Source organism: Trichomonascus vanleenenianus (assembly GCF_965637985.1).
Source record: "Trichomonascus vanleenenianus strain CLIB 3782 genome assembly, contig: TRVA0_009S, whole genome shotgun sequence".
NCBI lineage: Eukaryota > Fungi > Ascomycota > Dipodascomycetes > Dipodascales > Trichomonascaceae > Blastobotrys > Blastobotrys vanleenenianus.
In genome coordinates, this window is record NW_027481878.1 from 109,904 (window position 1) to 135,341 (window position 25,438).

At 50.0% G+C, this 25,438-nt stretch overlaps 7 protein-coding genes across 7 annotated transcripts; 1 reads left to right on the plus strand and 6 right to left on the minus strand.

Moving 5' to 3' along the window:
- Positions 1–565: 565 nt before the first annotated feature.
- Positions 566–7,394, minus strand: CDC39 (CCR4-NOT core subunit CDC39; the record flags this gene model as incomplete). Its single annotated transcript, XM_076683544.1, has 3 exons — positions 7,141–7,394; positions 6,829–7,084; positions 566–6,702 (listed from the first exon to the last, which is right to left on the minus strand). Exon 3 carries the CDS (start codon positions 6,473–6,475, stop codon positions 566–568), a length of 5,910 nt encoding a protein of 1,969 aa, XP_076542171.1. The 5' UTR covers positions 6,476–6,702; positions 6,829–7,084; positions 7,141–7,394.
- Positions 7,395–8,627: 1,233 nt separating this feature from the next.
- On the plus strand, positions 8,628–10,052 carry NMD3 (ribosome-binding protein NMD3; the record flags this gene model as incomplete). The annotated part of the gene is made up of 1 exon (XM_076683545.1): positions 8,628–10,052. The coding sequence occupies one exon, from the start codon at positions 8,628–8,630 to the stop codon at positions 10,050–10,052; it is 1,425 nt and encodes a 474-aa protein (XP_076542172.1).
- A 239-nt stretch (positions 10,053–10,291) lies between these two features.
- On the minus strand, positions 10,292–14,256 carry TRVA0_009S01134 (uncharacterized protein; the record flags this gene model as incomplete). Its single annotated transcript, XM_076683546.1, has 3 exons — positions 10,292–13,781; positions 13,868–14,097; positions 14,149–14,256. 3 exons carry the CDS (start codon positions 14,254–14,256, stop codon positions 10,292–10,294), a joined length of 3,828 nt encoding a protein of 1,275 aa, XP_076542173.1.
- A 1,579-nt stretch (positions 14,257–15,835) lies between these two features.
- On the minus strand, positions 15,836–16,711 carry TRVA0_009S01156 (uncharacterized protein; the record flags this gene model as incomplete). The annotated part of the gene is made up of 1 exon (XM_076683547.1): positions 15,836–16,711. One exon carries the CDS (start codon positions 16,709–16,711, stop codon positions 15,836–15,838), a length of 876 nt encoding a protein of 291 aa, XP_076542174.1.
- Positions 16,712–17,747: 1,036 nt separating this feature from the next.
- Positions 17,748–18,995, minus strand: TRVA0_009S01178 (uncharacterized protein; the record flags this gene model as incomplete). The annotated part of the gene is made up of 1 exon (XM_076683548.1): positions 17,748–18,995. The coding sequence occupies one exon, from the start codon at positions 18,993–18,995 to the stop codon at positions 17,748–17,750; it is 1,248 nt and encodes a 415-aa protein (XP_076542175.1).
- Positions 18,996–20,723: 1,728 nt separating this feature from the next.
- Positions 20,724–22,355, minus strand: TRVA0_009S01200 (uncharacterized protein; the record flags this gene model as incomplete). Its single annotated transcript, XM_076683549.1, has 1 exon — positions 20,724–22,355. The coding sequence occupies one exon, from the start codon at positions 22,353–22,355 to the stop codon at positions 20,724–20,726; it is 1,632 nt and encodes a 543-aa protein (XP_076542176.1).
- Positions 22,356–23,962: 1,607 nt separating this feature from the next.
- On the minus strand, positions 23,963–25,303 carry MCH2 (putative transporter Mch2p; the record flags this gene model as incomplete). Its single annotated transcript, XM_076683550.1, has 1 exon — positions 23,963–25,303. The coding sequence occupies one exon, from the start codon at positions 25,301–25,303 to the stop codon at positions 23,963–23,965; it is 1,341 nt and encodes a 446-aa protein (XP_076542177.1).
- Between the last annotated feature and the right edge of the window lie 135 nt (positions 25,304–25,438).

A 25,438-nucleotide genomic window follows, 5' to 3' on the forward strand; every position in this document is an offset into this window, starting at 1 on the left:
TCTCCTACCGTATAGACGCGCGTCGCGCCGTAGATCGCATCGCAAATATGCGCGCATCTGCTCTCATTGGCCTACTGTAGAGGGTTGCCTAGGCGACAAGCCTCGCCGCACGAGCCTCATGCGGCTGTTCATCCTCCGCGCCAGCGGAGCCGCGGGCTCTTCCTCTTGTGTACTTGGGGGGACCAGTCTTCCCAAACCCCCCTGGGGGCTCCGCTACGCGGAGATCTGGTTTATTATGACGAAGGTTCGGGGGTTTGGGGGCAGAGCCCCCATCTTCGGGAGCTCGAGGGCTGGCCCTCGAAAAAACACACACCACCCATTGTTTGTTATAGCGTAACGAACTCCCAACAACCTCTTACAATCCCTTAGTGTCAGCGTAACAAACTCCTGGTAACAGCGTTGCAACCTTTCCATAAAAGCGATAAGCTTAACCTTTTATATTGGGGCCCTCCGCGAAGCCGAACTACGGTACTATTCTAGTTGCTGAAGACCTAGTTGATATGAATGCAACGATAATGGAAAGATAAAGGAATCATAACTCGTATTAAACATCTATTTTAATAAATTAAGCGGCAGCGGCGGACTGCTGAGGCTGGTTGTCGCGCTGCTGCACTGGCTGGCCGTTTTCAGTACGGCTGTTGCTGCTAATGTGCTCGTAAAGAGAGGCAAACATGCGCTCAATGTCTGGAATGGCCTTGGTGAACGGAAGCTCCCAAAACTTGTAGGCCTGGTTCTTAAGCAGCTCGGTAAACGTGATCATCAAACCCCACGGGTGTGGGCGGTTGCAAATAATTCGCTCCAACAGCACTCGCGTAATCAAATGCTGGACATCGAGCTTCTTGTCGCCCAAAGCGGCAGACCCGTGGTTGCCAAACAGTGACAACAATACACACGAGTAGAAGTGCGTGTGTCGGTTCGGGTACCGCAGCTGGTTGGCCATGGCCTCGCACAGGAAGTATCGCCCTTCGACGCTCAGCTCGGCCATGAGCTGAGTAATAAGGCTCAGGTGCACAGAATCTCGCTTGAACAACGCCTGATCCTCTTCGGTGGTATTCTTCTTGTCCTTACTAGAGGAATCCGGCTTGTCATCTACGGCCTCCATGCCAATGTACAAAACCAGCGCGTTGAGGGCGGCCACGTTGACGCTAACCTTGTCAAATCCAACACCGCCCACATTCACTGGCTTGGCCAGATTGAAGCCCGGCACCATGCCCTTGATAATAGCAGGAGACGGACTGCTCAGATAGTTATCCACCAGCTTGCGCAGACCAAACTCCTGGAGATCTTTGCCCGGGTCGGCGGCTACAACGGGAACCTGCTGAACGGCTGGCAACCGGTCGACCTTGAGGCCCTGCGTCAGGGGGTCTGGAAGCTCCATCTCCTCTGGGAACGCGCTGAGAACAACGTTTCTCAGCTGGACAAAGCTCGGTGGAATCACGTTGCACAGAGTGTAGTGGTACTCAATGAGGAACGCCGGGTAGTCGTGCAAAATAACCAGGAAAATACGCAATGCGCCCTTATACATAACGGCAATCGACTCGGGGAACAGCTTATCCGTCGCATAGAGCCCGATACACCGGATCATGGCCTCCAAAAGCGAAGCCACGTGCTTCCAGCCCTTGTTGTCCTCCAAATTCATAAGTCGCGGCAAAAACATGCGGTGCGAAATGAGTGACATCCACGCAAAGGTGAACCCTGGGAATGCTAGCGGCTGGAGACTCATGAAAGCGTCCGACAGCCTCAAGTAGGCCTGGTCGTAGAACTCGTCGTCCAGATCAACCGTGGTAAGCTCGTAGAGTAGAGTTGAGTAGAGTCGGAAGTACGGCTGGGCATTGAACTCCTCAGCTGCACCCTCGTGGTCCTTAGCCAACACAAGGTTAACGACCGTCAGGACACGCTTGATGTAGTCGGATCGCACGCTCGAATTGGAGCTGCTCGTTACCAGAATGGTCACCAACAGCTTAGCCAGCGCGTCGACAGCAACAAACGTCTCAGAGTGCTGGGGGCTTAGTGCCTTGGCATTGGCGACTCCAATGTTCACCGCAGTTCGTACAAACGTAGCCAACAAATTGGCATTGGACAGAATACCGTGCTGGAACAGCTGATACACAAACAAGTGCGTGTTTCGCTCCGTTCGACACGGGTGCTGGATAAGTCGAATCCATTCAGCAAAGATGTATCCCATCTGGTCATTCAGCGACATTTCGCCACCTTCTTCTTCCTTAGACTCATCAGATGACTTCTTTGTAGGCTCGTTGTTCAAACTGGCCAGGTCAAAGCTCTCAAACCGTAGAGCTCGAGCGTTGCTCTTCTCAAGAGCCGCCAGAATGCCCGTGGCAAGCTTGTTGGGCGGGTCCTCCTTGGCCAAAAGCTCCATAGCGTCCAAACAGCCCGTGAACTCGGTTCGCAAAGCACACGGAGACTTGCCCAGAACAGCCTCGTGCATGAGCCCAGCGGCAAACTTGATAGCCGCCTCGTTCTTGCTCAGCACCTGCTTGGCCAGATTGACATCCATTTCCGTAGCAGTGATAAGCTTGGCCCGTAGGAGCGTCACCATAACGGGCACATTGTACTTACGCTCATCATCCGAGTAGATAAGCCACAGAACGACCTCCTTGGCTGTCGCCGCAGAATACTCACACAACCGGTCCAGCATGAAGCACAGAACCTCTCGTCCAAGCTGTGAGTCCGTCGCAGTGAACAGGAGGCTTACTGTGATCTGGGAGGTCCTCAAAACGAGTTGGTCTCGCATGGGGCTGCGCTGGGCCGTCGTCAGAATCTGCGTCATGATCTGGCTCACCTTGTGCTCTGCCGTAAGCTCCGTGAACGACGTTTCCTTGGACTCTGCAATCGCCTTCTCCAGAAGCTCAATCAGGTTCTGCATAGCAAGCATGTTGGCGTCGATGCCCTGCTGGGCCGCCTGCGACTGGGGCGACATGACTGGCGGCTGATCAGCAGCACCCTGCGATGGCGCCTGCGACTGTGCCTGCTGGCGCCTTAGCTCCTCCATAGCTCCAGTGTCTCCCTGGACTTCGGCAGCAACCAGCTCAGAGCTGCCCTCCTTGGGCTCCTGGTGGTACTGGAGGTTGCCAAAGTTCTCATAAATGGACCACTGCTGGGGTAGAAGCCCGCCAGGATGGAGCCGGAATGGATCTGGCAACTGTGCCGGGAACCGGCTGGCAGGCGCCTGGGGGTCTACAAAGACCTGGTGCGACCGGCTCTGGCGGTGGTTAGCCCTGATACGGTACGATGGCGAGAGCACTTCCTCCACTTCTACAAGCGCTCGGTCCACAGCCGACTTCTCTACAAGCGAGCACAAGGCGTCCACGTTATCGGCGATAACCAACGGGATCTGTTCCAAAAGCATGGCGTTATCGGCGTACCCGCTGGAGCTGACAATGGTCCGCAGGTGGTTGGCCAGGCTCTCCTTGAGGGGCTCCTTGGAGCTGGCAGCAGACAGGTTACCAGCCAGTACTCGCACAACGTTCTGGGCCGCCTCGCGCATCTTTTGTTCATTCGGCTCGAGCGCAAAGTCCTTCAAAACAAGCTCTTTGGTAGTTACCACGGCGATTGTCACAGCCCGCTCGACAACGGGCTGGAGGATCTCGCGCAAAGCCCGCTCTGCGGCAATCTGCAGCATTCGTCGTACCGCCGGGTGCGTAGTGAAGATGGAATTGCCGTTGAACGCAATCTGGCCCACGGCCGTGGCGTAGAAAGCATCAGTGAACATTCCCCCAGTAGCTGCAGGGACTTCGCCACCCAAACCAAGCGATTCTACGCCAACAGCAGCGGTCCCGCCAAGCTGGAGACGCTCCATCTCCAAAGACAGATCCTCGTTCTGCCGGCCCACGTCGCCACCTCCCCGCTCGCGGTCTTTAATATACGTAGACATTTCAACGTCATCAACCGTCATGTCAAAGTTCTTGAGCAGCACTTCAATTTCAAATTTGTGGTTCAGCTTGAGATCGGCAGTGTGGTAGAGCTCAACAAGCACTTTGATAATGCCCAGTGTCCACGGGTTGGGGGGCCAAAACACGGTGGAGTCCTTGGACCACTCAAGTGTTCGACAAACAAACGGAATAATCACAGCAAGCTCACCCTTCTGGTATCCTTCGTATAACAATCCCTTGAAAAAGATGTTACGGTGCAAAATGGGCCGATCTCGAGCAAGCAGCAGGTTGCCCAGCCACTGGCCAAGGTGCTTCAAATGCTTCCGTGGTTCAGCGTTGTCCTTGGTGTTGGGATTGTTAAGCAGCTTGATAATGAGCGAGTACGTTACTTTAACGCAGTAATTCTCGAGCATCTTCGAGTTGAGCCGAGTCAGCATGTTGATATACAACCGGTGGTAGTTGGGTTCCAGTTTGGACCGCTCGCCGACAATGTACGACGCAAACCACTGGTAGTATTTGGGCTCCAACAACCCCCTCAGCTCCTGAGTTTTCTCCTCAACGTTGTTCTGAGCAATGTTATTAACAGCAAACAGCACCCGATCGCTGATGCTCTCATTGGGCTGTTCCTGCGGAGTGTCGTCTATCAAAACAAAGTCGCTAACACTCTTGTAGCCATCGCCCTGGTCTGTTCCTCTAGTCGGAGGTGTAGCAGTAGCTTGCATCCCCGGTGGAACTGCCCCTGTGGGGGGCACTACTGGAGGCGGAGGACCTCCCGGCATGTGGTGCAACGACAACTGAGGCGGCGGAATGCCTCCACCTCCTCCTCCTCCTCCTTCCTTGTTCATAGCGACAACCTCCTTGATCTGGTTGTAAAACTGCTGGTGGCTCTGGAGCCCCGGTATCTCGAGCAGCAGCGCGCAGTACTTTGGGAATTCGTTGAGCCTATTTCGAAACTCAAACAGCGCCTGCAACCCAAACTTGAACATGTTGGAATCGGGCGGGTTCTTGAGCGAATCCAATATATATCGCAGCGCAATGGAGAGCGGAATGCCGTCAATAAGCTGGAAGTAGACCAACGAGCCAAACAGTACAGCCGTCGTGGCCAGAGCCGTCAGCGGGTACTCGGGGAAGAACCGATACTCGTCAAACAGCGAGTGAACCATGCACGCAAACACGTCCTGGTCCTTGGGCACGTCCGATTGCTTGAGCTTCTGTAGCATAGTGATGATGTCGCGAATTTCCATCTGCTGGGCGTACATCTTTTGGTAGTACATCTTCATTTCCGACTCGACCTCCTCTGAGAACAGGTTGGAGTCGCCGTGCGACAGAATGGCCTGGTCGTGGCCCTGGCCAAAGTTGATGAGCCGTGGGTACAGCTGGAGGCACTGGATCTGGATGGCCCGCACCTGCTCTAGTCTATCAGGGCTCATTTCAAATCCGCTAATCATCCTCAGCGCTGCCGCCACCGACTTGAGGTTCATGCCGGTAGGGGGCTGGCCCTGCTCCGACTGGGTATACTCGGCCGTAGCCCGCACTTCGAGGAAATCCAACAACGCAATGATGAACTCGAGGCCGAACGCGGCTACGGATTTCTCCAAAAACGATTCAAACACCACTAAGTTCTTCTTGTCGGCTTGGGCGGCCAGATCCAGAGACACAGTGTAGTGCTTAGAGTACAGCAGGGGCTCCAAAAGCCCCGTTTCATAGGCAATCATCGCGAGTCCCGGTACTACTGAGCCGTCTCGCTCGGCAAGGTCGACTAATTCGTTGACAACAAAGTTCTTATCGCCTCGGGCGGCGCCCAAAAGTACTACGGTCGTCCGCGCTGATAATTCGCGCACAATGGTGTCGAACCGCTCGCGAACAACGTCCTTGACAGACTCGCGTTCGTGGGGTGGCAGTAAAAGCCCGGCCGCCAAAAACATGTCCCAGTTGCCCTGGTCGTGCGACATGAGCGACTTGATGGGGGACTTGCCCGATGAGTTGATGTACCCGACCTGCTTGACTACCAATTGCATGAGTTCTTTGCAATTCAGCACGTGTTTTGAGTTTGCATCCACGAGCTGCTCCGCCTCGGGCGACAGCGTTGGCTGGGTATTCGCCATTTCCATAGTATAAAGCGGTGTGAGCTCGGTCGCCGTCCGAAAATCAAACCGGCCATTGAGCCCCAGGCTCGTGCAAGTCACCGCCAGCTGCGAGGCTGTGTCATTCTTCTTCCACTTGTAGCTGAACAAAGCAGTAAGTACGTCCTTGATGCGGTCTTTGGACACAATGGCCAGCAGGAACTTGAGCAGGTTCAGCGTACCGTCATCCTTCTTGAATGAAATCTCATAGTCGTTAATAATAGTGTCCAAGTTGGGGACAAAGTCCTCCGTCCATTTAATGGCTTTGAGCTCCGACGGAAATGTCTTTTGTACGAGCGTGCCTGCGGCACTGCCGTCCCAGTCCGTCTTGACGGTCAGCACAATGGCCACTGCGGCCAATTCTTTGGCGTTTACCGCGCAGTTTGTCACCGCCGCCGACGCCTTGCTGAAATCGCCCTTGAGCGACTCGAGCGCGCCGGCGAGTCCTTCTAACCGCGCCATGGTCAACTCGGAGAGTATATTGCGCAGTTGGGGTGTTGTATCGTTAGTTCGTGCCTTGATGGCTCTAGCAAGGGCTAGTTTGTAGTTGCTCGGGAGGGGGAACGGAGCGCTAATCAAGTTTTCAGCAATTGCCTCACAATCCTCGGCGCCAAGTTCGAATCTTCTATACGACTTGTCGCTCAATTGCTTAATTCCTTGGCTCAGGTTCTCCTTGACCAGGTCAATTCCTATACCATGTTAGCTGATTCAACAACAAAATTGACAGAAGTTAACAAAATTTGGCAAAAATTGACAATACTAGACAATAATCGACAAAAAGTGACAATAATCAACAAAAAAATTGCAAAACGTACCTCTATCTCGATTTTTCGCTTCGGTGCTGCCCTTTAAAACACTTCCAAGGTTTAGTTTCTGAAACGAGTCTAATCCAGAGACAACCTTCTCGTCAATTTCCACAGACAGCAATCGGTGGCAAAGATGGGGGCTCCCCGTGGCCAAGTCTACTTCGTGGATTAAAAGTTGCGACCCGGGTCCGTTGTTGGTGGTGTATTCCTCTACCAGGCGACCAAAGTACCGGCCATATACCTCGGGATCACTCTGATCGAGCAGCTATAACAACCCAGTTAGTACTCGAAATCAAAAAGAACACCAAAATTAAAACATACTTGATGGATCTGGGCAAAAGACGCGTCCCAATTACTCTCGCTGATCGACGAAATCAACAGTGCAAGCTGGGCAACCACAATCTGCGCGAGTTCTGATGGATGTGGCGCGCCCAGTGGCTCGGCGTCTCGATGGTTCGTCAAAGTCACGCTAGGTATCCTTGCGGTCTAAAATTGTAATGATTGGTCTTGTTAGGCCCTGGTGCAGTGTTTGCAAGCTCTATAATAGTCAAAACCGCCAAGTGACCGCCAAAACAACTGAATATATCAACAGCCAGCACAGGATTCGTGTCGTATTGGATTGGAGAAAGGACAAAATGAGTTTTGGGCGGTGAAAAAGTGGGTGGGAGTATTCCCCGTCGTGCGCGCTGGAACTTACCCTCTCGTTTAGATCCCCTGGTCCCACCTACTGGATACGTGGGGGAAGTTATAGCTAGCTTTGAATAAGCTGGAAATTTTAAATAAATAATAAGATGAAATAGACAAAAGGCTCGTGCTATTCGATTGGTGGACTTCGTATTATGCTGACGAGCTAAGTGAGCGCATAATGAGACTGGCCAATAGCGATTGAGCAATGGTTGGGCCCTGGGTGCCGTCCCGGAATTAATGCACGGCTGTAACAAGCGGAAATGTGCCTACCGAGGACGACCAGCGTATGAGAGCTACCTATGCAACCCATTGGTATTTAATTAAGCAATACTACCAGTAAGGTCACTCCATTAGTACCTCTAGCAGAGTTGAGTGTCTTCGAGGGCCAGCCCTCGAGCTCCCGTGGCTCCGCTTCGCGGAGGATTGGTAGAGTCGGCTATAGAGATCTCTGCGTAGCGGAACCCCAGGGGGTTTGGGGGGACCGGTCCCCCCAATTATGCTGGGTATGCTGGGCAAAAAGGGCATTCAGTGATATATGGTACTAAAATTGTAGCGTATGCAGCTGTTACAGTAAATGTACATGCTACAGTAGTCGGGTAGCTATTCAACAGCCTATGAGAGCTTGAGAAGGCTATATGAATTGCTACAGGTCGTGTAGGAAAAACAGAAATCGCTGAGATAGAGTCAATCGTACTATGTATTTTCAAGCAGTAGCAGTGATACTGTGAATGTCGGCAGAGAACGTTGTCAAGTCGCGATGTCGCAGTGTCGGCGCGGAAACGCCCCTTTTGGGAAGGTTCGGCGAACGGTAAAAAATTTTAAGTGCGGCTGATGAAATTTCACATTTTATCGCCAGAACTTCAGTGATCTTTCGATAATCTGAAGGTTTCGAATATCATTAGTCTTTAGAAGGTATAGAAGTGTTTTCATATAAAGACTCAACTGATAAAACTATCTTCCTATAAAGATTCAACTGATAGAACGATAAAGATACCATTCATTTGGGAAGCCCAAGCTAATACACAGTTCAGATTTCGACAGATAGATTAAAAATGGACATGGATACGGGAATGCAGGTATCGGGAAATTTCACGATTTTCTGCTGTAACTGTGGATGTCCCATGGACGGTACCAAGGGATTGACCATGTGCTATGACTGCATCAAGCTGACATGCGATATCACCAAGGATATCCCACGAGAGGGCCATATCAACTTCTGCCGAAACTGCGAGAGATACCTGCAGCCACCAAATACCTGGCTGATGGCCCAGCCAGAGTCGCGAGAGCTCCTGGCGTTGCTGCTGAAGCGACTAAAAGGCCTCAATAAGATCAGACTCGTAGATGCCAAGTTCATCTGGACCGAACCGCACTCGCGACGAATCAAGATCGAGATCGCCGTTCAGGGTGAGGCTATGCCCAATGTTATCGTCCAGCAGAACTTTGGCGTGGAGTACGTCGTTATCGCTACCCAGTGCCCAGATTGCGCCAAGTCTTTCACCGTACACACCTGGGAGGCCTGCCTCCAGATCCGACAGAAGGTTCCCCATAAGCGAACCTTCTTCCACCTCGAGCAGCTCATTCTTAAGCATAATGCCCACATGGACACTGTCACTATCAAGGAATCCCGAGACGGTATTGACTTCTTCTATTCCAAAAAGAACCACGCGCTGAGAATGCTCAACTTCTTGCAGGCGGTGGTTCCAATTAAATATGCAGAGTCGCGAGAGCTGATCTCCCAGGACACCCACTCCGGTAAGAAGAGCTACAAGTTTACCTTCTCGATCGAGCTGGTGCCCATTTGCCGAGACGACCTGGTGATCTTGCCTCTTCGCATCGCCCAATCATTGAGCAATATTTCCCAGGTTGTGCTCTGCTCTAAGGTGACTAACAGCATCCAGTTCATTGACCCAAATACCCTGCAGATTGCTGATCTTCCATCTAACATTTACTGGCAGAAGCCGTTTGCATCGCTTAGTGAGGCTGCTCAAATGATCGAGTTCTTCGTGGTTGACATTGAGCCTCTAGGCCCATCTCGAGGCAAGTATGCGCTTGCTGATTGCATTGTGTGTCGAGGCAGTGACATGAACGAGACCTTTACCGTGCGAACCCACCTCGGCGGTATCCTCCATCCTGGCGATACTGCCCTTGGCTACTTCTCCAAGTCGGGCAACTATAATAACGAGGAGTGGGATGCGACGCCGGACTACTCGCGACCTGACGTTGTCCTAGTCAAGAAGCACTACACCAAGCGGGCCAAGGGCAACAACCGAATCTGGAAGCTCAAGCGAATGGCTAAGGAGCACAATGACCAGGAGGCTCCTCTCTCTCAGGCGGAGGCCGCTCGTCTCGAACTCGACTACGAGCTGTTCAAGCAGTCCATTGAGGATGATGATGAACTTCAGAAGGAGTTCCTCCTTTACAAGAACAAGGAGGCTGTTCCTAAGCGAGACCAGATGGAGGATGAAGACGAAGAGCAGGCTCCAACTGTCGATGTTGACCAGTTGTTGGATGACCTGGAAGGCATGACTATTAATGATACGTATTAATCTAGGCTTTATTGTCAAATCTATTATTTCAAGAACCTATTAATTTCAGATCCTATTAGTTCAACAGCCCAATAGTCCAGGAACCTATTCCTGGTAACGCAAGGAACTAAAGAGGGAAGTGCGATTTGGATGGACATTTCATTGCTTTCTTGTAATCCTCGCCAATACAAGATGGTGCATAAGTGTGGAGCAAATGATGAATCATGAATGTTAGTAGCATTGTCGTAGCAGCTATTTTTTTACTTTCTATCTACAGAGCGTCTTTGGACGTGGCCGCCTCTGATTTTCGGCGGAGCTAGCGCCGTGGTTTCGGGGTGGTCGGACGCTGCAATGATTCGCTTCTTTATCTGTGGCCGCTTGAAACTAGGTGATGTCGGAGTAGAAGAAATAGACGGACGCGTCATGTAGTCGCCAAACTGTACAACCGGCGTTTGGGCTACCGTCGAGTTTCGTCGCGGGACTTTCTTCGAACCCGCTCGAACTAGACTAGTCCGGTTGCTGCTGCTAACAGGAGTGGTTGGCTCGGCTAGATTAATAAGCTCCTTAGCCAGTTCTCTTACGAGAATGGGCGAATCATTGCTAGTGAGCGCCCGCAGGGTATCAAGTAAATGGGTCTCTCTGAGGAGATAGGACATGGAAGGGCGGCTCTCCAGCGCCGTTCGGGCAATTCGCAGTGAATTGAGTTGGTTAATAACGTTAGAGTTGCGCATCCGCTTTTTGATCTGGACCAACAGACGTGGCAGTGGGATGCTAGTGCAAATTCGCGTGCTTGTTCTAATGATCTTGTGCATCGACTCGAGCACTGCTTGAAGATTGTTGTTCTTAGCTTCGTCAATACCATCCAGCAGTTTTTCGGAGCAGCTGCTAAGGAAATCCTCAACCCGCGCAGTCTCATCGCCGAGCCATGCAGAGATAGCCTCATATGCATTTACCTGCCAGTACGGGTCGGTCGTCAGATCAAGATAAGTAGCCAGGCCGTTGTGCTGCCATAGAATTTTTCGGCACGTTTTGCCCGCATGTGCCATGTCAAAGAGAATGGGCAGTGCAAACTGCTTGAAAGGCATGTCCTTTTCGACCACTTCTTGGAGCACGGGGACAATACCGCAGATAGCGGCCTCTTCTTGGCGCGGCTTGCTAAGTCGGCACAGATTAAACATAATGTGGAGGATTTGGCTGGCAATATCCTTGTAACGAGTGGCTTCCTTTGAGCTAGTAAGAATGTCAACTAGCGACTCAATGGCGTTGGAGTTTTGAAGTGTCGTAAAGTTTGACGGCACAGAAGAGAGGTTCTTGATGAACTTGAGCACCATGATCTGGTGCGCCTCGCTTAACCGGCTGTAGCACTTGAAAACGCCTCGGAACAGCACCCGGGAGCCAATTGTTTCCTTTACTCGACTCTCTGTTTGCGAGAAAGTGAAAAAGATGGAAATGATTTTGGAAATGAGCTGTTCGTGGTTCTCGTGCTTCTGTCTCGCAACGTAGAGGAGCACTTGGATAAGACTGTCCAGGGTCGAGGAGCGGGCCATGATTCGGCAAATGTCATTTCGCGGCGCAGAGCTTACTTCAAACACATTCCAGAGCCCGCAAATGCCAATAATTACCAGTTCCTGGTTGACAATAAAATCCTCCTCTATGAACTCTGAGAAGAAGTGAAGGCCTCCGCAGCTAATGAGCATTTGCAAGCTAAGGCGATTGCCATCACACATGAGCTGCACGAATCGGGCCGCCTCTAGTCGTACATCGTCGGGGAATTTCTTGGACACAAACTTGGTGATGGTGGGGATACCACCAATCATGCTAAAGTTTTCCAGCAAGTGAACGTCGTCGATGAGGATGCAATTAACAATTCTCAACAAACACAAAACAATGGCTCTCTCGTTTTGATGGTCGAGAATCTCCAGCATGGGCAGCACGCCATGCGCTCGTACAATAGTTTTTTTTGTCTCTGGGAAGTCATTGAGCAATGCGAGTAGTCGCTCGCATGACTGGAGTAGGTCCTGGTACCCAAGCGTTTCGTTCAGTGCTTCTATAATGCTTTCAATCTGGCTGTGGGCCCGCGCCAGTCGGTCCCGAGCAGCGTTGGCTGAGAGATCGTAGTCCTCATCTTCTTCATCGGGCATAATTTCAAACTCATCTTCGCTCTCTTCCTGCTGGTCCTTCATTGCTTGCGAGGGGATTGTGCTTGGAATGGCCGCTCCGCTCTGGACCCCGCCAAACGCGCCAGTATAATCGTTTTCCTCTTCCTCAGCAAACGCTTCCAAGTTTGGGTGGAAGTTCTTTGGTTGCGGTTTGGAGTCCAAGGTGGCAGTGTCGTTTTGCCAGTCAATCTCCTCTCTGCTTCGCGACTCTCTTGGTTTCGATGCGGTGGTGGACGACGAGCTTGTCGTAGTCGCTGTACTACTAGAAGTAGAAGATCTGGAAAAAAGGTCTGAAGGTCGAATTACAGGAGGGAACGACAGGGACGATTGGTTCGCCACAGACTTGAGCCGGCTAAAGTTGAGCGCCCCCTCCAAGTCGGAGTAATCGTCCATTTCAGACTCTCTATACGGCGAGTCTTTTCCGAGGAGATTGGGCTTTGGCGGCGCTGAGCTCTTGACGAAGTTAATACGGGCATGGCTTGGAGGCGCTGCCTGGTCTTTGGGTTCTCCACGCTCGGTGACTTTCTGTGGCGCCCCGTTATCAATGGTGAGCTCTCCGAGCTTGTCGGTGAGTTCATCAGCCCCCTCTTTATCCCAGCTGCCCAGGCTTTCGTTGGATGCAGCGGATTTGGCAACCATACGTCTGAATTGGTCCCGTTTGGTATCGCTGAACTTGCGCACGGACTTAAACGGATCATCGTTTGAGTTCTGGACGAACTCTGACGAACTGAATTCCTCATCTTCAACTTCCTCAGAGTATTTTTCCAAATCCGACGGCCTTAAGTGGGTTTTTTTCAGCTGTGGCGAAGTCCCAGTTGATTTAGGACTGGCTCTCTCACGTACTACGCGAGAGGGACGGGGTGGAGTCGAAATCGGCTTGGCTAGCTGAGATTGAGGCGGCTGGCTATGCTGCTGCTGCTGCTGCTGCTGCGATTTCTCCTCCTTCTTGTTTTTCGTAGAGTTCCCCGGTCGTTGAATAGCGTCATTCCACATCTGCACAGTCTTCACTGCGTCGTCAAACTGTGGCGTAATAAACTTCTTAGTCGATTCGGAATTGGCCACTGCTACCATCCACGGGTGTTTCAGCAGTTTCCGCGCACTCACTCGTAAATTGGGGTCTTTCTGGAAACACTGGAGCAGGAAATCCTTGACTTGGTGTGACAGGCCCTCCGGAATAGGCGGGTGGTCGTCGTTAACAATGGCAAACAAAGCGGGCATCTGCCGGAGATTGTGGTAAGGAGGCTTCCCAGTGAGCAATTCGAGGATCGTGCACCCGACACTCCAGATATCAGACGCTGTAGTCGCTCCATTAAGCTCAATGATCTCGGGAGCCATCCAATTAGGGGTTCCTGCCACAGAATTTCCGTCAGCATTCTTGCCAATGCTTGTTGCTACGCCGAAATCTGCTAGCTTTACCCGTCCATCCTTAGTCGTCAAAATGTTGGCTCCTTTGATGTCCCGGTGGATTGTGCCCTGCTGATGCAGGAACGCCAACCCTTGCAACACCTGGTACACATACACCGCAACCAGGTTCTCCGGGAACTTGCCAAACTTCTTGCAAATGTTACTCAGCGATCCATTCTCACAGTACCTATTATCGTTAGCTTTCTTCACAGCTCAATTGACTCGGGGGAGGATCCACCCAATTGATTCCCCCAAAATTAAAGGAAAACGTACTCCAAAATAATGTTTAAAGTATCGGTACTCTTGACGAACCCGTGGTACTTGACAATGTTCGGGTGATTTAGATTCTTCAGCAGATCAATCTCCATCATGATGGTGTCGGTGTCCGACTTGGCGACATCGGACAGGTTAAACTGCTTAACAGCCACAGTCTCTCCTGTCGCCAGGTTCAATGCTCTATATACAGTCGCATAGGCTCCTCTTCCAAGGCAGTCGCCCAATGCCTAGCCTCCCGTTAGTACATCCCATTCACTCCGTTCAACGCCCCCACTTACGTAGTTACTCAGCGGCGGAACGGTCTCTTTCACACGTTGCGATGGTGTGAAAGATCCTGGATCAACCCCATACTGCCTGGTTCTCTTAGGCGTCCGCGGAGTCTCCATCGCGTGCCCATAGATCGCGTAATTGAGCCTCCCCCCTTTTATCAGCAAAAGAGATGCCCTTGGAGGACGCCAGATGGTGATGTTTATGTTATGGTGCGCGGCGCGCCGCCAATTAAAAAATACACGCAAAAAGAAAAAAAAAATAAAAAGCGCGATAATCCTCTCCGCCGCTTGGGGGCCTTCATTTATCAATCCTTGCCATGCACGATTTTTGCCAAATGGGGTTCAATCGGGTTCCTGGCCAGTTGTTGTGGAGTCCTATCGATATGTGGGCTGCATCAGAGTGATTCATCCATTCTTTCTTTAGTCGATTGATTGAACAATTGTAATGGGCAGCAGAGGATGGAGGTTCTACCTCATTCTATGGCGATATTCGAGATTCGGAAACACTCCCTCACGGTACGTTTCAAGATATGTAGCTAAATCACTCTTCCACACATTCAGTGACGCCCGAATACAGCAAAATCGATTCGTCCAGATCTGCCCTGTACAGTATATGTGGCCAAAAGACCACATGTCATGCACATGTGGGAGGAAAAGTCCTCATTTTGCATTTAGTCCCTTGCTTATTTTGGAATAATAGTTGACAGCTGTAGAGGGCGGGGACTCACAGCACGTCACCATTGGATCCACTTGGGCAATTGTAGCTCCGGTCGGTCTTCTCACAGGCCCTGTTGATTTATACAGTCCAGTACATACGTAGTATAGTGTCAAAAGGTATTTTTTTCACTTTTCAACGGTTTTGTATCAATATCCCACTCTGTGGGCAAAAGACGCTGGTAGTGGACCATTGGTAACGGCAGCGGGGAACTTACGTACTTACCACGGTGTTTCTTAGTGCCGGCACTCCTTGGGGTACTCCTTAGGTTTATTTATTCCATACTACCCGGTACACTGTACCGTAGTGGTGATTTACATCTGGTGTTTAACAGATCTGGAGATCTAGGTTTCACCATATCTCAAACCAGGGACTTGGATTTGTCCCGTCTCTTTGTCTACCCCTGGAATAACCCCAGCTAATTAGGATAATCTTTAATGTAGCTTCGTTGCCTGGGGCGGAGGAGGACAAGTCTGCATGAGTGAAGTTCAAATAAAATATATAGCAAATTCTCAATATAGGGGCTGATGGGATCGACTTCCACAGTAGTAGATCTTGATAGTGCTTTAGGTTGTCACCACTGGGACTCTTCATCACACTATAATTAGAAAGGACTACAAAGTAGATGATAACTACAGTTAGAAGATAATTATATTTAGACGACAATTAAATTAGAAGATGACAACAAGTACAAGTGTGAATGTACCTCCATTGCCGCATTTCCATACTCATCTAAGTGCTGTTGCTATCCATGAGCAAATGTACTTATCATTCTTTCACCAGGAGTAAGGGAGTATGCACAATTTCATATCGCCAGCTATATACCGGTACAGTAGTACGTTATTCTTCCATGTTACACATCAACACCAATGGTTCTACTTTTACGTACCAGGTAATAATAAGCAATTCCGTCGTATCATTGTACAAGTCTCCTTTTGTCATGTATATATCGCTAGAGAACATAGACGGCGTAACCTCTCTTTAAGTGTCTGATAGACAGGCGTTAATAAAATCAGGACATAGCTTATAAGTGTCCTGGAAGTAACCTTCATCATGCTTCAAAGAAGAGGACACTAATGTTCGGTATTTCGGCGCTATGTCCGTCAGATCAGGTGGATTGCTGATGTCTAAGTAGCGGATCGTGACATAAACGTTGGAAGTCGCGGGCTGCCCAAGTAGCCTTTGAATGAAGTAAAGATCCGCAAGATGCAGTATCTGGTTAGGGTCTAACTGCAATGTAACGACTGGTGGAAGATATTTGGAGAACAGCAAATTCCTCCAAGGTATACCTCTTAAATTCCCATTCTTTTGCGTCAAAGCTATGCTCTGTGATGGCTTTGAAAGTTCCAACAATTGAATAACGTTACGTCCGTCACTAAGATTGTCGCATTCAAGTGCTTTTAATTTTGGATAAGGGGATTGGCGGAGGTCGTCGATGTCGTGTATCATTCCCATGCAGATACTCAAATACTCCAATTCTGGAACCAGAAAAGCAATTGGTGAGAAAATCATATCTCGGGCGACTAGCGATTTAAGATGATTCCCGGATATCGTTAAATTCAGGTCATATAATTGTGCAACAATCGTGAGATGGGTTACAGTGTCTGGCAGCTTTAATTCTCCCATCATACAATAAAGTTCGAGGAAAACACGACACAATGATTTGTGAGGTGTCACAAGCGGCTGGATACTTGCAACATCATGGTAGATCTCACTGATCCTCAGAGAAGTAAGATTTGCTGTGAGCTCGCTGATGGCACCCATTTTTCCCGAATCTGATATAATGGTCAGTTGCGTGACATTACGGGGAAACTTGTTCAATATTTGAACCACTTCGACCGAATGCGTATTTCGCATGTCGATAATCAATTGTCGAGGGGGCTTTTCCAAGAGCTTGTTCAATATTTTCGTCAGTGCTCCGTCTCGATTTTCAAGTTCAGAAGTAAATAGGCTGGTGATTTCCACACTTTGCAATCTGGAGTTCTCTGCAATCTCGCTAATTATTTTGATGAAGCGCTTCTTTTTGCCAATGCTAGAGGTCTGACCTATGTTGAGCTTGACATGTTCGATACAATAGTAGTACTGCCTGATAATATCGAACCCTTCATTGACATTTCGAAGACGGATTTCGTTCGAATAGTGACAGGGCCTAGCATACCCATGATAAGGAGCTGTCAACGCCTCAGCGACTGCATTGACGCCAACATCCCTCTTTTCCCACCACGTGGACAAAGCCCGGATAACTTCGTTACTGGAATTCTTGAAGGTTTCATCTCTGTGTGCTTTAATAAGCCTGTTTGCACATATAATATGATGAATCACATTGTAGTGGTCCACAGAGTTTGCCTTATAAGCTTGAGTCTCTATCTTCTTCAGAAATCGTTGGACTGTGGGACATATGTCGCGGCCCGCTAATCGTACAGAGCTGTCGGCCTTTTTAACCGCATCCAAGAGACAGAACGTACTATTACCAATAGTGCGCTTTCGTGTTCTGCAAGGGTACTCAGCGTGGCATGTTAGGGAGACCTTAGTCCAAATCAGGCTATCCGCGAGAGCAGCCAAGGTTTTACAGGCCGGACTCTCCAAATTTGACTGTCAATATTGTAGTCATATTCCCTGAGGTATTCCAGAACTACGAACCATACTTCATTGGGTAGGCTTGACATGGTGAGTTTGCTGTTTGATAGTTGATGAGCTGCTCAATAACAACATTACTCTGGGGGCAACATAGAGTTACCAGCATATTGGCAATTTTAAGTTCCGAATGGTCCAGAAAGGCGACTACTGTACTACGGTATGATCTGATGCAATTAAACCAAACACGGGCTTGTCAATTACAATAAAAAGAATATAATGGGTCATAAATAAAATAATACATTGGCCGAAATGGCGTTTACGCCTTGAGCCATGGGTCATTAATAATCTCGGTAACCGACGGTCGCTTGGCAACATCGTACTGGAAGATCTTGTGCAGCAGCGTCTTGATCTGAGTCGCCTCCGCCTTGTTGACGGCGTCCGGTCGCCAATTGTCAAAGTGCGTGTCCAGAGTCGGCGTGTGCTTGTACTCTGGCGGCACCTCAACCTTGCCATCCTTAACGTACTGCTTAAACGCGTTGGACGGCTTCCACTTCTTGGCCAAATCCTCTGGAATGGTGCCCAAAATGGAATTCATCTGGAACAGCAGCTCGTCATCCTGCTCCTTGGCCTTGGTCTTCTGCAGGTCAAACATGCGTCGGCCGCAAACAATCTCAAAGATCATGACACCCAACGACCAAATATCGACTCCCAGGTTGATATTGTCACCTCCAAGAACCAGCTCAGGGGCCCGTGATCGTGGAGTCGCCAGAGAACCATCAGAAGGCGGGTTCTTGACGTCAAACGACGCATTAATATCACCCAGCTTGACGTGCACACCCTCCTCCTGGTCGTCAATCTTGACATATTTGTGCAGCGGCACCGAAATAACAACCTGGTCCGGCAGACCCTTCTGCTTCTTTGGAGGCTCAATGAGCTGGTCCTTCTCGGCCGACAGCCGGAGCTCCAGATAGGTGTGGCTCACGTCATCGAGGCCCTCTTCGAGCTCGAGCATCACGTTCGACATCTCAATGTTGCCGTGCGCAATGTTGTTCTTGTGGAACACCTCGACCGCCTGCAGAACCTGCCGCAGAATCGACTTGGCAATGGGCAGCTTGAGCTTGTCCATCTTCTTGGCGAACCGCTTGTCTTGGATCACGTGCCAAAACATCTCCACGTCGGGGCCCATCACTTCCTGAACAGAGACAATGTGGTTGCCATTGGGGCCCTTGAACTTGAAGTGCTCCTTCTCCTGCACAATGTGCGGAGCTCCCTTGGTGGCCTTGGCAATCTCGTCGAGAATGGGCGTCTTGTCCGCCTTACGCGACACCTTGCCCGTCATGATCTTGAGCGCCACGTACTTCTTCTCCTGAAGGTCAGTAGCAAGCCATACCGTCGCGTGCGTGCCGTGAGCGAGCTTTCGAATGAGCTCGTATCGGTCGCCCTCACCCAATCGGTCATTTATGTTGACTGGATGGTAGCCGCCGTGCTTATAGTCCGCCAAAGTCTCCATACCGTACGAATAGCCGGCGTACAAGCTATCGTGGTCTTTCTTATCCAATCCCATCGTTATGGTTTACGAATTGCGATTACGTTTGCGAGTAAAAAAAATGTGTGTTAACAACTATCAATTGTGTAAAAGTTGCTGTAAAGAAACAAGGAAATGGGGCCGGACATTCCACCTGTATTTATACCAAATCTCGCGCCTATCACCTGATCACAGTGGAGAAGCGACCGTGGTGGGTTGTGTGCCTTAGGGTTTAGTGATACACAAGGAGTTGCCCAGATTGGGCCATCGCCCCACTTTCCCTATTTACCTCGCGATATTCGCAGCTGTGCCAGTGGCGAGATGGCCCAAGTTCAACCAGGACCCACATTTTATCAAATAATGCTACGTAATGCACATTCCGAGTTACTTCAGGCAATATTCGGATGATTTTAGGCGTGGTCTGTGCTCATTGCTCTTGTGTGATGGGTCATGATGGCGCAGGGCGCAAGGCGACCTTGTGGAGATTTCGCCCCACTTCTTTGTCAGAGATCTCCCGTCAATCACTCAAGGTTTTGAAAAATGCCGAACAATGCCTGTCCCCCTTGATACGCGCCTCCCTCGATTGATATTTTGGCTTTTTTACTCGCTTTTTGAGTCCTCGTTTGGCTCCATGGACAATACAATGCCTCTCGGGTGTTGTCGCGCCGGATAATTTCGGAGAATTATTACATATATATGCGCTCGTAAATCCGGGGTACTGCATGCATCATCCGACTAGGCCGGTCGCCCCTTATTACATTGTATAGCGCGCGCGCAGGCCATTTGTTGTGGGGTGTCATCACCTTCTCTCCAGGGGGTATGCGCCTGGTTATTTGTGGTTAATATGAAGGATTAAGTACGTGGAATTTTTTGAGAGGGCTGGTTAAAAATAATTTCATAGAAGGTGAAGGCTTAGGTCTGTTTTCTATATTGTCAATAGCACGGTAGCTTTTTTTTGGCTTCGGTACTCCATGGTACACAAGCATCAGGTAGTACCCCTGGAGTACCATTGTACTGGTACCGCTAGTACAACATTATGTATTAGAGCGTTTCGGAAATCAAGCTATAGCTCACAATAGGTTAATGTTTAAGTCAGAAAACGCTATCTATTTTTAATATCTGTGAGATGTGGCAATTATTACTTGAATAAAAGAGTAGAGATATCTGCTCTACGAGTACTGAATGTTCAACCATTGGGGTTAGGAAGATATATCTTGGCAGATCTGGGCTTGATGGTTTCAATTTAATGATTATCAGACATTTAGATATCTGTCCGGATATGCATATGACTTTGATTTCGACAGAATAGATACAATTCCTGCCCTGCGGGGTTGTGTGATGCTCTTGACTCGGCTGGTAGTGCTTCGAATTGGTGATTATAGACAGCTTAGTCCAGCTAAAGTCTCCGCGGAGCGGAGCTATGGGGAGTTTGAGGGGCTGGCTCCTCAAGAGTTACCAAGGAAGATAGTAATATTGCTAGGTAATGTTATATGGAACGAGTTGGGTACTCTGTACGTCCAATTGGCTAAGTCCAGCTCTATCCTCTGCGAAGCGGAGCTACGGGGAGTTTGAGGGGCTGGCCCCTCAAGAGTTACCAAGGACGATAGCTAAGTAATGTTATATGTACCGAGTTGGTTACTCTATGCGTCCAAGTCCAGCTATAACCTCCGCGAAGCGGAGCTACGGGGAGTTTGAGGGGCTGGCCCCTCAAGAGAGTTGTGATGGTCAGTATAATCATATTGGTTAAGTAGCTGCTACGTGATGAAGTTAGTTACGGTTAGCGTCCAAGGCGGTGGAGATGACTCGGGCAAGAGCAATGGCCTTCTCGTCGGAGTATCTCCTGGTGAGCACCTGGAGACCGGCCGGACCATTCTCGTACAACTCTGGCTTGTACCGGGTCCAAATGCTCTCCTCGTACGGGTTCAAGGCCTCAAAGTCGCATGGGACGGCGTCCTTCTGCAGGTCAACCTGCGTCACTGGGAACGACATGCCCGGGTAGTCCAAGACGTTCCAGAACGAAGTGTAGTTGATGTAAGTGTTCTTATAGTGGTGAGGGTGGGATGGGAACACCATGACTGGAGCAATGATACCATCGATCTCACGGCCAGTCGAAGTTCGCTTAGCGGTGGCCTTCCACTGCTCGAACACCGCCGCCTCGATCTGCTTTCGCTTCAGCTGCAGCTCAGCAAGCTCCGAGCCATGTCGGTCCTTGATCCTGGATTTGTCGATAATAGTCGACGGTGGTTCGCCGTCGAGGTGGTCCAGAATGGAGTGGCCACCATCATATCCGTAGAAACCCATAACCGTCTCGGCCAATTCGGCCATACCTACGGGCTGCCACTCAATGACCTCGTGGCCGGCCGCCTTGACTGCAGCAATCGTCTCCTCGAGCGCTCGCTGCACAGTTGGAAGCGGTCGCACAACGTTGTCCGACTTGAGTACGGCAAACGACAGCTTCTGAGGAAGCTCCTGCTCCCGGTATGGCACTGGAACCGACGTGTAATCGACCAGGCTTGGGTCCGAGTTGAGCACGACTCGGGTGAGGTAGTCGAGGGAATCAATATCTCGCGCCATGGGGCCAACCACGGCGGTTACGAACACTTGGGCGGCGTTTCCTGGTCGGCAGCCGTAGGTCGGGAACCGGTAGCCGGTTGGCTTCAAGCCATAGAGCCCATTGTGCGAACTAGGCATTCGAATGGACCCACCAATGTCGGAACCAATGCCTACGGCGGCACCGCCAAGGCTCAGCAGCGCACCCTCACCACCACTGCTACCGCCGACCGTAAGGGTTCGGTTCACAGGGTTCTTCGTGGTGCCAAAGAGGTTTGTCGAGGTCTCGGAAGACATCATCGCCATTGGCACCGTAGACTTGCAGTAGATAACTGCACCATTTTCGAGCAGGATGTCCACAAGAGCAGAGTTCTTGGTGGAAATCTCCTCCGCGAACTTGGTGAACCCAAGTCCGCAGGACGTGTCCTTAATGTGATGGTTGTCCTTAATCCCGACTGGAATACCGTGCAGTGGTCCCACGAGCTCTCCGGTCCTCTCGTAGATTTCGTCCAGCTCTTTGGCTCGCGCAATTCCTCGCTCGAAGAACATTTCAGACAGGCAGTTCGTCAGCTGGTGAGCGTAGGCCGCCCGCTTGATGTATGCCTGAGTGACCTCCAGCGCAGTGTACTTCTTCGCCTTGATAGCCTCAAACAACGTCGGGACATTGCTTTCGGTGATTTCAAGCTCTCGATCCGTCAACAGACCAGACTCCTTTGGAAAGTTGGACACGTCCTTGACCGACTCCGCGGGGAGCTTGTCGCTGGGGATGACGTATTCCTCAGGCAGCTGGGCGGCCCGTCGAGCTCGGGCGGCCTGTGCTCGCTTTTCCCATTGTTCAAGTTCTGGCATTGTGTCTTCGAATTCGGTTTTCAATTGATTGATGCTGGTTTCTACCCAAGGATTCCTGCTCTCTTATATAGGAGCCCTTGGGCTCATATCCATCGGAGTTCGTAAGTCCCGAGGATGCCGTCCAGCCCCACAATGACGCGACTGTTCCATACCGTTGAATAATCGACATCTTGCATGGTGCTGCATGCAAATTACTACACAATAGGTGGTGATTTCAGCCGCTTAGGCCGTTGAACTCTATCATGAAGAGATCTTATTGACCTTCTACCCTCTGGTTAGGATTAATTTTGCCTCCACGGCAATATTGTTCAGTGGTAGAGTCCTTTTGTCGGCAAATGAAGGTCCAATTTGGGGCTACGACACCTCGCAGGGGGTTTCAGTCCTATCGGGAATGCGATCCGTGTAATGCAAATTGAAATTTGGCCCGGTACCCTGGTGGTGTACAAACCTGCGCCCAGCGCTTTGCTATTTACACGTATTTCTGGGATCCGTCCATTGCAAGTCTCCTGTAGATCTATGAAAGGTGATCGGAGGTCGGACAAACTATCGCCGATTTAGTCGCCCGGGTCGATATGCTAGATAGGGTAATGTCCCAGATGATAAGCCGTATCACCATTCATGCACCACCGGTTAGTAGCTATGAACTATGTCCCGACTATTGAATTCAGTAGTTGCAAGACCCGATTAGTGCCATCAACTATGTATTGTATATGGAATGGAATCGAAAGTACCAATTGAGCACGTGGCATTAATTGCATCGCCGAATAATTCACTTTAAAGAGGGGTAAAGGCTTGGATCTCTTGGCCAACTCAGACGTATACCGGCGTATTCAATAGATCCAATGGCTAATCGTTACTCCACAAAGTACAGTTCTCCCTCATCTTTTTGTGCGACTAGGGTTGACGTTTTTCTGATAAACCTTTCATTCAAGTACCGGTACAATGCCGCAATGATCATTAATGCTTTGGGAATAACGTTACTATACTAATTTCTTGCAAGGGGTGCGGCAGTAATGCCGACAGCTACGCGACGACCTCATCGGCATAACAGCCGCACCCAAGCCCTGCCTCATAGCCGCCCAACCCTGTTGATCCTCTCGGCTACCCTTTTAGTCTAACTATTACACTTTAGTTATTGTAAAGAAATCAACAATTGGTTCATTTAATCAGTTCCTCTGGATTGTACTTTTTCTATCTTGTCAGGATCTATTGTTATCCATAATTGAATAACTACGGTAGTTATTATTAACCTTCCCATGTGTAGTTTTTTTTTAACGTTATATTATCAGAATCTATTACCGGTATACTCATAATGGTACGTTGCTATCATTACAACTTCCAAAATAATATACTCTGAGACGAACTGATGTGTAAATACCTTGGACGTACTCTCTCAAATGAAGTGTGTGCCTGTTGCGTTATGCTGCGCGGCATTGACAATATCCCCCTCAAGAAGCATCTCTGACACTATCAGCCTCGCATGTTTAGTATTCCCGATATTGAAGACCCCTAAGAAGCGTGTAAAGACCTTCCGACTTATTCTTTTTTCATATATAAAACAAATTAATCTATTACGCTTGGCTTGTCTATAAATCTTTAAAATACAATTAGCACTTGACAAAAAGTTTGCCCTTGGTAAGCAGCATTCGGCTAAAGCACAAGAAACCCGTAGCAACGGCAATGGCAAGACCACTAAAGAGCTGAGCCCCCAAGTAACCCCCATCCATGCGCTTAACCAAGGCTCCCGCAACCGGAGAGCCAATAAGCAGACCAAATCCAGCAACGAAGAAACACATTCCCAGTCGTGTACCGATAAGAGACATGTCCTTGGTCATACTAGCGATGCATGGAGGGGTTACGGCTACATTCGTCCCTGAGAAGAACCCATACAGCACGGCGAACACGATGACACCGGCCGAGTCCTTGATTCCAATCCATGCAAAAGCGAGCACACCTGCTGCCATGGTACTCAAGATCATCACGTTCATGGGTCCCACTTTGTCGGCTAGGTAGTTGGGGAAGATTCGGCCAATGATGGAGCCGCTGCCGAGAATCGTGACCATGTACGGAACTACGTTAGAAGGGAGGCCGTTAGCATCGGCATACGACTGAATGTAGAAGAGGGGCACGTAGAGACCAACGTAGCACATGAAAAGGCCCGCGGTATAAAGTACAAATGGCCAGTCCGTGAGAGACGGCACGTCGATGAACGGACCAGACTTTCGCGGTGGGATGCGAGACTTGAGGCCAAAAGCGGGGACTAGGATCATAGCAAAAATCATGAAGCCCATAATTCGCGTCGTCCACGGGAAACCCACACGTGGAATGAGATTCCGCACTATAATCGGGAAGACTAGAGTTCCAAGCCCGGAGCCCGTGGCCATGATGCCCAGAGCCGTCGCCCGCCTCGTCGTAAAGTATGGAGCGACAATGGAGAGAGAGGCGACAAATAGAGTGCTACAACCCAGTCCGAGACAGACTCCCTGGGCCAGGAATACCTGGTACCACTCCTTCGCCAAGCTCAGCATCATGAGGCCAAACACAACCAGCGCCACACCGGTGCACAGAACTACCCTATGGTAGCCGGCGTCCAAAATTCGACCTGTGAAAATGGTCGCAGAGGTGACGAAGAAAGCCTGGAAGGACCCGATCCACGAGATGGTCGAGGGGGCTTCGCTGCTAAGCAAATGCAGCTTGTAGTAGCTCTGATACGCTCCAAACGAATTGACAATGCCCCAAGAATTAAAGAATGCCAGGAACCCAGCTGCGACCTGGAACCAAGCGAACCAGCCGCCATTGGGCGGGTCATCAACCACGGGCGAAGTGTTCACATTGGGGGACTTCTCGCCCAATGCATTCTCTTCGTCTTGATTCACCGATATCTGGTCGTCAAAAAGCTGGTTATCAGTCACCACTTCGTCCTTCTTGATCGACATTTTCCCATACATACCGTTCAAAATGATTCTCTTTTGAACTCGGTCGTACTCCAAAAAAGATCAAAAAATGCAGCAGCCGGTTTAGCAACTGTATTTAAAAAAAATTTTTAGAATACGTAAGTGAGTCTTGAGTCATTGAGTCACGTA